This window comes from Dysidea avara, chromosome 9, assembly GCF_963678975.1.
Source record: "Dysidea avara chromosome 9, odDysAvar1.4, whole genome shotgun sequence".
Lineage (NCBI taxonomy): Eukaryota > Metazoa > Porifera > Demospongiae > Dictyoceratida > Dysideidae > Dysidea > Dysidea avara.
In genome coordinates this window covers 17,451,383-17,466,058 of record NC_089280.1, presented here as the reverse complement: position 1 = coordinate 17,466,058, position 14,676 = coordinate 17,451,383, and the positions used below count along the sequence as shown (strand labels likewise).

General features: G+C 37.5%; 1 protein-coding gene across 1 annotated transcript in view; it reads left to right on the top strand.

Moving 5' to 3' along the window:
- LOC136265559 (uncharacterized) overlaps nucleotides 1–9,713 on the top strand; it is a 34,095-nt gene extending 24,382 nt beyond the window's left edge. The window contains exons 8-25 of the mRNA XM_066060434.1: nucleotides 981–1,160; nucleotides 2,074–2,223; nucleotides 2,849–2,894; nucleotides 2,947–3,003; nucleotides 3,053–3,127; nucleotides 3,619–3,676; nucleotides 3,859–3,959; nucleotides 4,143–4,202; nucleotides 4,258–4,347; nucleotides 4,441–4,493; nucleotides 4,537–4,661; nucleotides 5,608–5,832; nucleotides 5,899–6,134; nucleotides 6,183–6,263; nucleotides 6,318–6,385; nucleotides 6,966–7,150; nucleotides 8,863–9,037; nucleotides 9,094–9,713. Of these exons, the coding sequence (XP_065916506.1) occupies nucleotides 981–1,160; nucleotides 2,074–2,223; nucleotides 2,849–2,894; nucleotides 2,947–3,003; nucleotides 3,053–3,127; nucleotides 3,619–3,676; nucleotides 3,859–3,959; nucleotides 4,143–4,202; nucleotides 4,258–4,347; nucleotides 4,441–4,493; nucleotides 4,537–4,661; nucleotides 5,608–5,832; nucleotides 5,899–6,134; nucleotides 6,183–6,263; nucleotides 6,318–6,385; nucleotides 6,966–7,150; nucleotides 8,863–9,037; nucleotides 9,094–9,620 (2,492 nt within the window). The 3' untranslated portion in view covers nucleotides 9,621–9,713. The remainder of the gene's footprint in view (nucleotides 1–980; nucleotides 1,161–2,073; nucleotides 2,224–2,848; nucleotides 2,895–2,946; nucleotides 3,004–3,052; nucleotides 3,128–3,618; nucleotides 3,677–3,858; nucleotides 3,960–4,142; nucleotides 4,203–4,257; nucleotides 4,348–4,440; nucleotides 4,494–4,536; nucleotides 4,662–5,607; nucleotides 5,833–5,898; nucleotides 6,135–6,182; nucleotides 6,264–6,317; nucleotides 6,386–6,965; nucleotides 7,151–8,862; nucleotides 9,038–9,093) is intronic.
- Nucleotides 9,714–14,676: the final 4,963 nt, after the last annotated feature.

The following is a 14,676-nucleotide window of genomic DNA, read 5'->3' as shown; positions in this document are numbered from 1 at the left end:
ACACGTGCGCGTACACACTCACACACATCCACACACAGGGATGTGCCCACAGTGGAAGGCAGTGGTCGTCACCAACCACCACTCAAATAAAATAGCCACCACTACCACTCAACAACCACTACAGATTCACTTCTGATATACACATGTTAAGGCCCAATTCAACATTTCTGAACTCAACCCTGTCTCTTGTAACCACCACTATTCTAAATTTGGGAATGTTCCTGTAAGCAAAGCAAAGCCTTTGGCTGTAGCTCATGCAGTCACACCTGTCCAGTGAACCAGCACTGGGATACCCGTGCGCTACTCAGGTGCTACAAGTCAGTGTAGGAAAATTCTCCTTGGGCAGGACTAGTAACCCGCAGGAAGCTGTACTATGTCTCACAAGTAAAGGTATGGACAGCCGAAGTCCTACCTGGACCTTCACTCACCATGTGAAATGTGGACAGTTGACATTTGCTTCCCCGGTTTACACCAGGTACCCATTGTGGTTACAGCTGGATGGGCCAGTTGACATCAGGTCCCCATTTCCAACAGCTGGGTAGACTGGAGCAATGTGAGTAAAGTTTCTTGTTCAAGGAAACAGAGCAATATATTATATCAATTTGGATACCGTATACGTACAAATTTTTGAGGTATGTAATTTTTGCAGTTCGACAAATTTCAGAATTTTTTGTGGTTTTATTTTCGAGGATTACTCGTGAGGTTACCTATTAGTAAGCAGAGAACTAAAGCTAACCCTGATAATCATTAATTTTCAAGGATGAAAATTTTGCGGAAAACCAAGCAATTGCAAAATCCACGATTACCAGGCCAGTGCTCTAACCACTTGACTATTCACACACACAACACACACTTGCACATACACTACACACGCACACGCGCATACACACACTATACAGTGAGCAAAAATGAACCAAATTTAGTGTGTTAGTATATAGTGTTCAGTTCAGCTCTTAATTCTATTGCTGCATAAACTTTAGGTACAGCAAATGCTTCAGAACAATCATCACCTCCATCATCATTGGAGCACAAGCAATTAGTAACTGAGAGTCAAACTTCAATGGAGGAAGAAGAAATGTACTCTGAGGATCAAACTCCCAGTGACAACCAACTGGAAGTGGAAACAGAACCATCAGACAGTACACAAGAGCTTACAGAGAGTTAGTTTGTTGCACAAAATCTTATCTTGTTACTGAATTATTGTAGGAGTAACCTTGTAGTTTCAAACCTTCATGCTTCATGTAGGAAATGGCTTTGGTGAAGTTTATAAAAATAAGTGGGCAATGGTGTAAAGATCCGCATAAGCATGAGTAGACAGGATTTGGGAGTGCCCCCTCCCCCCAAAGGAAATTTTTGTATTTTAGACTCTCTCAGATAGTTCCTGATGCATTCTCAGGGTACAGGTCTCAGCTTAACATGCCATGCGTTTCATTCAATGTTACAGTTGTTGGTGATGTATCTGAGACTTTCATGTAAAGCTTTGCTTAAAATATAGGGGTGGGGTGGAGGTATCTGACTGATAAAGTATTGTGAGCTTCTTTTCAGTAGTTGTATGGCATTTGGGAATGTTGTATATTGTATAGTTTCAATTGAAACACTCTAATAAAGCACACAGAATAGTATGTGTTAGACTATGTGCTAAGAAAATATGAACTGGCAAATATTGTGCATGTAATTGTCATTTTTATGGTTTTTTCACATGATTATCATACAGTACGGTAGCAGCAGATGCCGTGAAATGAATATCACCTCACATTGTGTCATGCCTTACAGTATGACTTAACTCATACAGATTGGTACCAAAAAGAAGGGTTAAAGGGTTGGTTGCTACCAATTGTCTTGTAGAACTTCTGCAACTGGGATCAAGGATTTTGATCAACTAAACTATAGTTTGTTTGCTTGATTTCACCTAAGAAAAGGTGTTGGTCATTTGACAGCAAAACGAGGTGCTTAATCGCCTTTTTGAGAACTAATTGGTCAACAAGCTGTCTCAAACCCTACTTGTTCTATAGAATATTTTTCACTATTAAAATGAGTCACTTTCATATCATACTTGTTCCCATTTTCCATCAGGCTCTGTTGGACCCAGCTCATTGTGGGTAGAAGTGGAGAACACAGGGCGTGAAAATGTGACTCTTCGCAAAGCCAGGACAGAGGGACCACCTCCACTCTCTTTAGCACAGGAATTTGAATTATTGGCTCCCGAGGAATTTGCTCAGACAGGTAAATTGTATTACAATGAGATGTGATGTTCACTGCATACATGTATCAACGGAATGCTTTTATCCCATGAGCTTGGTGTTATTGAAACCTCTAAACAAATTCACTATTGTCTTTTTATAGTCAACATATTAAATTTTTAAATGTTGGTTTTCACCATTTAATATAGTTTGGCATCACAGCCATACTGATTGTTCGTTTAGACATTGTTTTGTACATGCAGTAGGATGATCACATGATGCAGTGGTTAACCACAAATGTGTTTCATTTCTTGAGGGTTTTTATTTAATGGTGCAGAAAAGTCATAATAAAAAAATGATGTATTGTTTAACAGATAAACACATTCAGTACTCTATTGCCAGCTTTATTTTTTTATTGCCTGCCAGCTGTTCAAGAATTCTTATCTAGTTAGGATAACCACCTGTGTTAACTTTTTATAATACCTAACCATCTAGAAGTAACTGAATTAACTTTCTATTACTTTAAGTCTGTGGTTTACAAGTGTTGCCATCTGTGTAACCACAATATGATAGTATCATTGTTCTTTGGAAATATATGTTTTAGTTTACATATATGTATGTGTACTATATGTCTCACTTTAAGTGTAAAAGGATTTGTAATCTTTCAGAAATGCAGCAGATGTTAAATCAGCGTGATGAAGCAGTGGATGAGACGTAAGAATTTCACTTACACATCTCATCTGTAGTACCTCTGAACATCATGTAGTGAGAAGCTGAAGGCAGTCCAACAGACTATGCTTGTTGAGTTGGATGCTCTGAATAAGTAAGAGATTAACTCTAGCATGTAACTGAGTATGACTGTCTTGTTCTAGCCAAAATGTGGAGTTGAGGAAGATAATAGATGAATGCAATGCCAAAGAAAAGAACCTTTCAGATGAGCTAGCCAGGTATAGAAGTGTTTTTTATTGTTAGGTTTAGGTGGTTAACTGTGATATATTTGAGGGTTTTGAGTAGCCTATTTGTGTGCACATGTAGTGTGTGTGTGTGTGTGATGCAACAGCATGTGTCTCTGTGTACAATGCTATGTGGTGTATGGTTGCATGCTTGTGGGTAGTGTGGGATATATGCATGTGTATGACATATTCATGCTCCAGTTTCATGTGCAGTGTATATGCATGTGTATGTCCTATCTCCTCCTGTACATAGTATATATGTGCCTTATGTGGCTGTACCTGAGATAACTCAGCCTTTATGATTGTGTCATTTTGGCTTCTTTTCAGCTTGGCATAAGTTAATATGTGCATAAGGTAGCTTCCACTTCATGTTACCATTCCTTACCTGATTTGATTGCAAGGTGAATAGACAATTATAAAGGGAGCCATGATTTAAGGAGCTGCATTCATAGAGATATTCACACTGTTGTTCTCTTTTTGTGTAGTATCCGTCGTGAACAGGAGAAAGCTCTACAAGAATCACTGCCTGATGATGAAAATCTGGTACAGTGACATGCATTTGATTTCTATAGTCAATATGTAACACTGTTAGCTGATTTATTCCCTGTTTTCTGTCTATGGTAACCACTTAAAATAGTACAGTACCCTAATGTATGATGTCCAGTCCAGTTTGTAGTCCTACTATAATATTATTAAGTATTTGTGATAACTTATGTACCATTTAGGGAGCCATGTTTGTGTTCACAAAGAAGGAAATGTTTGCTAAGATTAAGGAGCTGATGCAGCTAAAGAACAGGTGTCATTATCTTGAAGAGGACAACAGAAAGTAAGAAAACAATACTATGTCCAGTATTTTATCAATATTCAGTACACTGTGAAAGTAAATCCTCATTATTAATACAATTGCTGTACGAGTCTCGCTAAGAGTTCATTACAAATTGTGATTGTAATTTTTGACACTGCACATACAAATGAGTTAGATATGTTTTATTTTGTTGTTTTTGCACAGTCTGAAGAAATTGTTGAATGAAAAGAAAACGCCTAAACAGAAGTCTCTTCTGAGTTCCCTGTATGTTGTAAATCATATTGGTATTGTAGATCTTATGTAATTGACGTAATTGCAGATTTGATAAAGTGTTTAGAAGAAATACTTCATCATCCACTCTTCCAACTGCTGCTTCCGGAGTGTTAACCAGCACTCCTGCCAGAAAACCGTAAGTTAACATTTGACATAAATTCAGGCAAATGTAGGCAATAGCCATGTTGTACTACTGTACATGACCATTGTAAAATTTCTTGAACTATAGCACATACAAGAGAAGTGTGACACCAACTTTACAATCTGTGCAGCCATTGCAAGGTAAGTACTGTGTATATGGTGTTTATTTCTATTGTACATCTAGGGATCAACCTTGAAAGCTTTACATGGTACCAGAACTGGCTGCTTGGGTATCGGGCGTCTGGTGTGATGCCATCTCTGCCAGATTATATTGGTAGGATCCCATTAAAAGGACTTGAGATTTCAAGGGTATGTATACCTGCAGTGTATATGTACGAAGTCATGTGGTATGCATCTGTACCATGTTTGGCAACTGTTGCATAGGGGAGAAAGACAATTGACTGTACCCTTTCAAAAATATTTGGACTGTTTGGGTCTATGACTTTCAGTGTAACTGCAATTAATAGAGAATAAGATGTGGTATTAAATTAGTAGTAAATATACGTACTTGTAGGTCCACTTTGCCTTAAATTACAGCATGTGTGTCTTGCTGATCTGAATGACCCACTGACTCAAACTATACAGGGGATGGTATGTGTTCTTAGATTTAGTTTCAAGTCAGTTTGTGCATATTTTGGGATTGTTGACAAGTCCTTAGATATTGCTTACATGTACGGTATCCTTACACACTAAATTGATATTTCCCTGTACCCTTCTCAAGTAGGCACATTATCAGGGCCGGATCTAGCACTACAATGGTGGTAAGGCCATCTGAGTAGACTGAAAACACCACAGTTGCCAATCTAGGGAGGTCTGGGAGCATCACCCCAGAGAATTTTTAAATTTTGAGACAGAGTAGGCACAAGGTTAGCCGTTAGTCCAAAAACTGGTGTGGCACTGAAGAGATATCTGGCAAATCAAACCGTGAGTCCATCAACGATAAAATATTATTCCCGATCCAAGCACGAGGTTATCCATTAATTGCATATGCTTCTTTTTTTTTCTAAGGAACTGTCCAATAGTTAGTAAAACACTACAAATTGAGGTTATATTATTGGCAAGATTACAGCAGGCTCATTTTTCTATTTACATACATGCAAATGTGAACATCAACTTTGGCACTTTATCGAGTGTACTAACAGTTAGCTACTATCAAGGAAATGTTGTTTGTTTACTATAAAGCTATTTTATTCCTGAAAAGTAAAACTTGCTTAAAGTAGTTGACCAATGCTTCATTATGTGTGTAAATAATTAGATTGACTGCTCTGCTGTTGCAAGGATCAGTAAAGGCATATTTACACCGGACACCTCTCCTATGAGGTCTTTAGAATCATCATCAGCATCCACTAGATCAGTCCGATCATCATCATTTGTTGGTGCTAACATGCTGGGACAGTGTACAGCAGAAATCTGGGTAGCTACCTCACATGAAACTGAGTCACACATTGAAGTGGTTTCAGTGTTTTCACCCAGTGAGAAAGTAAGACTTCAAGTCCATATTGTAGAATCAGCACTAGTGTTCATGCTTGTGTTTGTTGGTTTATAGCAAGTCAAGAAACATTTTGTCACCAAATGTCCACATATTCAGTGCATGGTGGCGGTACCTGGTAATATTCCTGTGTCAGATGAATTCCGTCGACGCTCTAGAAGCAGCTTAAGTCCACCACCTGCTGAGCTGTCTATTGTTTCTGACAATAAGGACCCACTGAGGCAAGGTTCTGTAAGTCCAGATGGTGAGCCTGCTGAAGAACTTGTAATGTGGATCATTTCAGAAAATAAAAAGTAGGAATCATCTATTTACTATGGCATTTAAACTGTGTATACCCAAAGGCTATATTTTCACAACATTGTTAAGGATTGTCACAGAGAGTTGAATTCAATAGAACTACAAAAACATTCTTTTTGTATTGAGTGAGTGATACTCCCACGTGTAATGGATGTAAATGTATCAATCATACCATGTAGATATGCTGGTGATTCTGTATTTATTGGACAGTCTGATGGTAACCTGATGATCTTAAAGAAGGCCAAAGGTGTGGTTTATAAGACATTAAGCATATAATTTTAAAATGGAAGTATTGCACATATAATAGCTGTAATACTTCCAATCCGTAGCAGGCTAATAGCCCTTCCCAGGTGATCAATCAATCACACAATCCAATATGAGTGCAACCATTGGATATGTTATATACATATACATGCTTGAAAGATTCGATTATGGGTCAGCAGCTGGTATGTTCTGGCTATTTTTGACTATGATGAACAGACAAATCCTAGAGATATATCACAAAGAATTTTGGTGTTATGTAGTTTAATGTTTCAATCAGTGCTGTTGAATCATTTATGGCATAATTACGGAGTTTTATTAAAGGCCTAGATGGGTAAGCTTGCTTGTAGAGTGGTTATTTTTTCGTTTAGATCGGTAATTTCATGTTATCAATAATGTGGGTGTGGTCAATACTCCATAGTAAAAAGTTTGCCTGAATGTCTATATAATCGCTGCCAAGTTGTAACCCGAATGTAACCTGGGCGGCTCCTTTATTCTAAGGTGTGAAAGTGGTACGTACAGTAATATGGCATTATTCTGTTTTGTTGTGATGAAATTTATTTCAGATGACAGCACCACATGGGATATTCACAAACCTCTCACTGTTGGGATCTCGTGTCCACCAGATCAACTAACTCACATCAACTGCCTAAAAGCTATTGGTAGCAAACTTTGGATCGCAGCTGGAGAACTTATATACATCATGGATCCACTACAACTTGGGATAGAGGTGTGCAAAGCTGAGAATAGGGTGCGAAATCTGTTAGATGATAAGACATATGTATATATCTGTATGGAAGGACAGGAATAACATGGTGAAATGCTCACTGAGTTATAGTGGCAAAATAAAATTTGTCAAGTTGCTATAGGGAGCATTTCCCACATTTTAAACATTAGTTATCCATGAAACTTGTTATATAAGCACTTCAGAAATAGTGGTCTGATTCAAGTTGTTCCACTAGCTAGGTTAGTATTACTAGAGTGAATCCTGTTGATCAGGACTTTAGGCCTTCACTTAGGAAATAACTCGAGAGGAGAGGGAGAGGTTTTATGAGAGTGAGGAGGTAGGGGAGGCAAGCATATTCCCTCAATGAACCCAAGAAGGACACTTTAAAATTGATGGCACCTGTGTAATCTGGACAATTGGTAATGGTCTCAAAGTTTTCCTTAGCATGTGATCTGATCTTTATAATCAGGACACTTAGATAATCAAGACACTGGTCAGTGCCAAGGTGTCTTTTAATAAATAGGTTTCATTGCAGCAGCTGCAGCCATCTCTAAGCAAGACTCATTTTGTTTCTACACATTCCTATACAGTGCAATACAGTAACTGCTAACAGACTGGTATTTAGATGTTGCTCAAACTGAGCAGTACCACTAAGACACGTAGATATTTGGAAGGGGGAAATAATTTTTTGTTTGTTCACCAATTATCACTGCACCAATGTTTATCTTTGCACAGCAGCAGCAGGATATTTACATGGGACATTCTTTGGAGAAATATTTGTCACTGTCAGTGTTGTAGCTACAATACGTATTCTATACTCAGTAACTTTGTAACAACAATTGCAAGATTCGTATACCTCATGAAATGGATAACAATAGATAGCTACATAAATAACTGGCTACACAGTATGCCTTGATGTCATGGTACAGAATTTATAAATAATCAAGCTTGTTGTTTTCTATGAAAATATTCTAGTACAGTGTAATTGCCAACTGTATCTATAAGGTAGTTGGAGAGGTAGAACAAGGTGTAGATAAGCAGCGTTGTAGTCAGCCTTGACATTTTGACAGTGGTTACAATGCGGTCTATCAAATCATTATGAATAGGTACTGCTTGACAATTTTTTTGACAACTATGAATTCAAATTTTTATACATAACTTTTATGGTCTCCTGATAGTTATGCAACATAAGTGGTAACTTTGTGGTATATAGCACAATCTAGTGGCAATTATGCATGATGTTTAAGTAACAACTGTATTGGCAACAATGCTATTGTACAGTGGCAGGTATTAACAGTAAAGCAATCAGTACTATTTCTCTACTTGTTTCACTGTCTTATTTGCTTGATTTCAGTTGAAAATCTTTCCTCGATCAACAAAAATTACCATTAGCTCACTTGAAAACCTCTGCTCATGAAAACAAGGCAATCAATCTTGAGAAACTTACTAAACTTGAACAGTGCCACAGTGGACCATGTCAACTTGTAGATCTTTTATATACAAGTTATCAGTAGCCAATTCAGTGGTTATGGTGGATATGGTGTATGCAAGTTTTATGTAGTTTAAGGTTAAGTAGAGTATTGAAATGTGGCTGGTAGTGTTACGTTTTGTATCTACTAGCTATCTACTTGATTACAATAGTTACCAAGTAACTATATGCTAGACGACATTACTGTACAACATGGGACTGATTTGTTGTCTTCTCAATAATTGTTGTTCTTTGGTTGGCCTTGTAGATTATCATTGATGAAAGTGAGAAGGATGTACCTGGGACTCACGTCAGCCACATTGAGCAAGTGAAGGATGTGGCAGTCATCACATTTTACAGACGATCAATAATAAAGATGTACGAATCTGAGACTGGCAATTTCATCAAGGAGATAGATATCTCCAGTGTTTGTATTATTCTAAGTAAGTTTTACATTTGTCTGTATTAAGTATTGTTCATTTTCTACATGTCTATACAGACAAATTGCCTACCAGTCCATGCCCAGCTACGACTGTTGCTAGAATCACAAGCTTGACTTCTAGTACTAACACTCTTTATGTTGGTACCAAATGTGGAAAGATGATAGCTTTCTCCTATAAGGCACTTTGTGGTGAAGCTGATGAAGAAGACAGTCCGGACGGACGCAGGAAACGAAAGAAGCTTAAAAAGTTAGCTGAAGCTGCAGAACGGGAAAAAGAAGAGGCTAGAATCGAATATGAAAAACAACTTGTAGAAGACATTAATCGATGTGCAGTATCAGTATACATGCACAAAGTCTCAATGAGGAGCGTATTATGTTTACCTCTACCGACACCATCACAGCCAAACTTAGCTGTTGTCTATGACTCTCTTGTAGTGACAGTCGGCAAAGGGTATCACCACCTTAGCCAGGATGATCCATCAAAGTCTTTGAGGGCTGAGTCACCAATTGATAAACTAAGTGATGACTGCCAACTGTTAGTGTGGGGCACCCCTAAAGAAAACACTGATACAGCGGCTGTGTGATACAACAGACTAGTTTTATTTTACAATATTAAGGTTTCTTGCAGAGATAGTTGTGTATTTTTGTTAGTGTTTATTAAACATATTTTTCTATGACTGCCAGTTTTCGGAAGCATGAAATCAAGAATATATATGCCAGTAACATGGCAAGAACAGCATATCTATCACTACACTTTAAACAGGCTGTAGGACCAGGTGTCTTACAGACCTTCAGCACTTGTGCTGTAAAGTCTTAATAAATAAATAAACAAACAAACAGTGTATGTAGCTGCTCCCAATGTTGAATACTATATGCCTGCATGGCTATGTACAGCCTTAGTAGGGTGGTACTGTGTAGCAGACATGAATGGACAATTGGAAATGGTCAAATTGTTATTTACGTGTATTCTAGAGTAAACTTTTATTTAGTGGCCACCTCTGTACAAAGACCACATTGTAATCAGGTTCTAAAGATAGCTGATCTACTTGATTGAAGCCTTCAGCAGCTCGTAAGCTCTGTTGAAATCCAATTACAATGTGGTCTTCATAAGAAGGTGGCCACTAAAGCATTTTACTCTAGGGTACATTTATGTGATGATTTGACCATGTCTGGTTTCCAATTGCCCAACATGAACATCAAACACTTCCTTGTTTTCTTTTAGAGTGGTATGGTTGCTGGTGTAATTAGGGCATGCCTTAGCTAGCCCAACCAATGAGATATTTTTTGATCGCCCAAACCACCTGTCATCTCCTTATGTAGTCTGAAGTGCTAACCAATACCAGCTTCATAGCACTACGAATAACACTAAGGCAACCTCACTACTTAATTGTGGCTTGCTTTGTCCCAGATGTCACTGTGATACTTTCACTGCATTTAGTTACATGTAACTCCTGTAATCAAGATCTCAACATGATTCTGAGCTGTGTGGAAAAAGACAGGTTCCACTAGATCAAGGGATTAGAATGACTATGTATACACATAGCATTGTTGGTAAGCACAAAGAGGAAAGGGACTGTTCAACACTTCTATGCATTGTTAATGCCAGTTAGTAGGTTCTAATATCTATGGTTACAATTCATTAGTGGTTAGGTTACTTGAAGAGCAAACTGGCTTCAGTCAGTGATAAATGGTTGTTACCCTTTTTTAGTCATAGCCAGCTTGTGGTTGGCATTTGGCAGTAATTTTACTACACAAACTTTTAACCTGGCAACCATACAAAGTTATTTTGTTTGTTTTCAGCACTGTCATCATAGTTACAGTAGAACATGTTAACGAGGATAATGCATAATCTGGACACTTGTTGGTAATGGTCCCAAAGTATCCCTCAGCATGGAAACGGACTTGAAAAGTCAAGACACTTTGATAACACATACTTCAATCAGCCCCAAGGTGTCCTGAACACACAGGTTTCAAATACTATAGTTTTGAGTAGCTGTTACTGTAACCTTACGACTGTGGTGCATAAGGATTATTTTCCCTCCTGATAAACTTCAATTCTGATCAGAGGCCAGCCGGCTCCTCATGATTACCTAATATTGTCTGAAACTTTAAAAATACTGGCTAAGCAATGTTACCGCAAACCAGTGCTATCTTTTAACATATTAATCTTAGGTTTAAAACTTGATTCTTTCGTCATATAATAATAATAAAACATGGAAAATACAGAAAGAAAAGGCAAGCATGTCAGAGTCAGTCAGTCCATCTGGTTTACATGTTTGTTTGTCACTGACTAACTAGATTTTCACATATTAAAACTATAGCATCATAAGCTTTATTGTGTGATAACACACAACAGAATTCATTACAATAACATACTAATGCAATATCCATAAATAAAATTGTGGCGAGTTAACATATTTGTAATGGCTAATAAGCTTGGTGTACTGGTAACAAAACCTTCCACAGCCACTCACAAGCTCGATCAGTCACATGCACAGGTTGTCTGTTGATGTTGGTCCACATTCTTGGCCCTAGTCAAATAGTATGTGGTATATAATACACTCATTCTATTGAATCAAAATTTAACTATATATATATACACTAAACACTGGTTTATGTACAAAGCACTTAGGTCATAGAACAACTGCAAAAGAAGAGCTGTAAACAATGACTAAGCTTGTTTGCTGCCAGAGGAGAAAAAAACACTTGTGGTGGTACATAGTACCATGGTATTGAGGCACGTGGTAACATCCTATGAGAATGAGCACTTGACATTGGGCTGTTACACTTACTGTTTGGTTGAATTTATACCAAATCACAATTTTAGATGTGGTCTCAGGTTTGCTCAAGACTCACTGCATACTGAATCACTGGACCCACTAATTGCAAGAGTAACCACTGGGGTGTCACTAGTCAATCATATCAGGTGATTTAATATGAGCAATAGTCTCAGTGGTAACACACCACATGTTTGGGATATACGGAAAAAATTGTCCTAGCATAATGGCCTTGTGCATATGACAAACAGGTGACACTATTAAAGAGGTTTTGAAGAAGTGAACATGTATATATTCAAACCCTAGTCCTGTATGTATTGGACTACATGCAATAAATGTCAATCACATCCATAGGACTATAAAATACTTTAGACTAGGACTAAAAATGGCATTACTAATGAGGTAATGTGGTCCCAATGGTGGAAGTTTCACTGTCTTCACAAATCTATCCACAGCTGAAGTGCAATTCTTTACAGTCAAACTTGTAGAAGCCATGCATGTCATGAGTAACTCATGTTTTGTCGGACTTTTCAATGGTATCAATTTTCTTGAAACGGTTTGATCACTTTGATGTTTTAGGGTTTACACAGTAGTGGATAAAAATCAGAATAGGTAGGACACCACTTGGGATCTCAGTAAGAGCTCTTACAAAACTAAGTATATAGGCTTTAAGCATATGCTATCTGAATATCTACTATACTGAGCCCCAGTGAAACCATCATTCACTGGTTCTGTACTTGACAAAATATTGAATAATGCTGTTTCACATGATTATACAGTATAGAGACTCTTTCAAAACAAAGTACATTTTCTTGAAGCTTATGTGAAGCACTATCTTAATATCCAAGTGAACCCTATATGGTTTGCTGGTGAGATTATCATAATTGAGACTCGTGTGTAATACCAAATGCAATTAACTATGTCCTAGCCCTCCTCTGGAAAAGCTTGTAATTTGGTCTCTATTTAGTGGCTTCTACTGCGGGTGTGACCATTAGACCTCCGCAGTGTTGGAAGTAACGTGTTACATAATATTATTACTTTTGTGGTAACTAAGTAATATAACGAAATATACGCTATAAAAACAGGTAATATAACTCAAGTTACTTTACTTACAAATGTAATGCGCTACCTAAGTAATATAGTTACTGTAACGAATCTAATATTACGTACTACAAGTAACGAAGTTACTAATCTTGTTAGTAATCCACTGAGTAATGCCTAGCCACAACGAAGTAATGAAGACTACTGAATGAAGCTTATTCACCAGCTTCTTCCAAGATTTGCACATTGTCCAACAACACAATCATGTTACGTGATAAGGCCGTGATTTTACACGTGACAGCTTAAGGCTGTAGACACAAAGTAATATAATATGTAATATTATTATAGTTACTTTGTATTTTGGGTAATATGTAACTGTAACTAAATAGTTCAGTTGCATGTAATATGTAACTAGTTACTTTTACCAAGTAACTTGCCCAACACTGGACCTCTGGTTCCTTGGCTGGTATAATGGTGGTCTCAGTGCAGATTGAGTCACATTGGGCTGGGTTTTTTCAGTTCAGCTAAGTATTTGTCTCTTATGCTTTAGTCCACCTCATTATTCATCTGTCCTCCAGTACCAGTAAAGTTGCCAGCTGATAATAAAAGCTGGGACTTGGTTAACAAAATACCAATTCAGCCACAAGTATCATAGCAGTGGAAAGGATGCTATAGCTGAGATAAAAAATTTTCATAAGTCTTGCTCGGAATGTTCATCTGGAGTATCTCAAATTGCGACTTCAGTTGTCAACCATCAGACTATCAGTAAGTGTCCATACAATTTATTTCTATAGTCACAGTCTAGGATTAGTTTGGCTAGTGTAGTGACTTATAATATCACGCAAGTGATCAACTGTGCTATCTGATGAGTGGGGTTAATTCGTAAAATAAATTGGGATTTTTTCAACCGTGCCATATTAGCCCATACTGCACTGTGGAAAATACAGCACACTTGATGCTTTAATCCTCCATATAAAGCACAACATTTGGTTTCATATATGTAGTAAGATACAGGAGACACTCAAATGTGCCACTACACCAGTAGCTACGCAGTTCAGTCATCTTCAGCTGAACAAAGAACAACAATATTGTAGAAAAACAGGTTTGGCAATTCAATACTATAAGTACATAAGCTATCATTCTGCACCCAGGATTAATTACACTGAATAAATAGCTAGCTAGGCATGTACAGTCTTCAACAGATACACACATTAGTGAGAATTAAAAATCTTCATTTTAAGCTAAGTCAGGTCATGTATATGCATAGCTAAGTATGTTGTAATTCTACACTGTTGTTTACAAGTTGTCAAGGCAAGCCATTTGTACCACACATTCAAAGCTAATTGGCCTTTTAGCTGTAATTTTAACCAGAGGGGATAGGCTTTGAACTTAAAATTGTCTGTTAATGGATGAGAAAATTGGCTACAAAGCCATGCACAGTAGTAGTAGTATAGCCATGATGCTATGGAAATATAACAAATTGTCAGAACACAGAATCCAATTAATGAATGTGAATTGTGGAAGAGATACATTTCCCTCCTTGGACACGACACCAGTAAGTCTGAATAGAAAGGCTTCTCTGCAAATGTGAATAGGTGGTGGTGGTGGTGATAATAAAATCATTTACGTGCTTTAAGTTCCAAGAGATGCGCATAGCAACCATTCAATCACAACAATAAGTGGCCACAAAGTTATTTACATGCATAATTGTTTTCTTACCACCTTTCTATAAGTATAGAAGCTTGCTTCATCAATTCACAGTCAACTTATAAGCTGCTCATACATGTTCATACATTTGCACAAATTTCTGCATTATCAGACT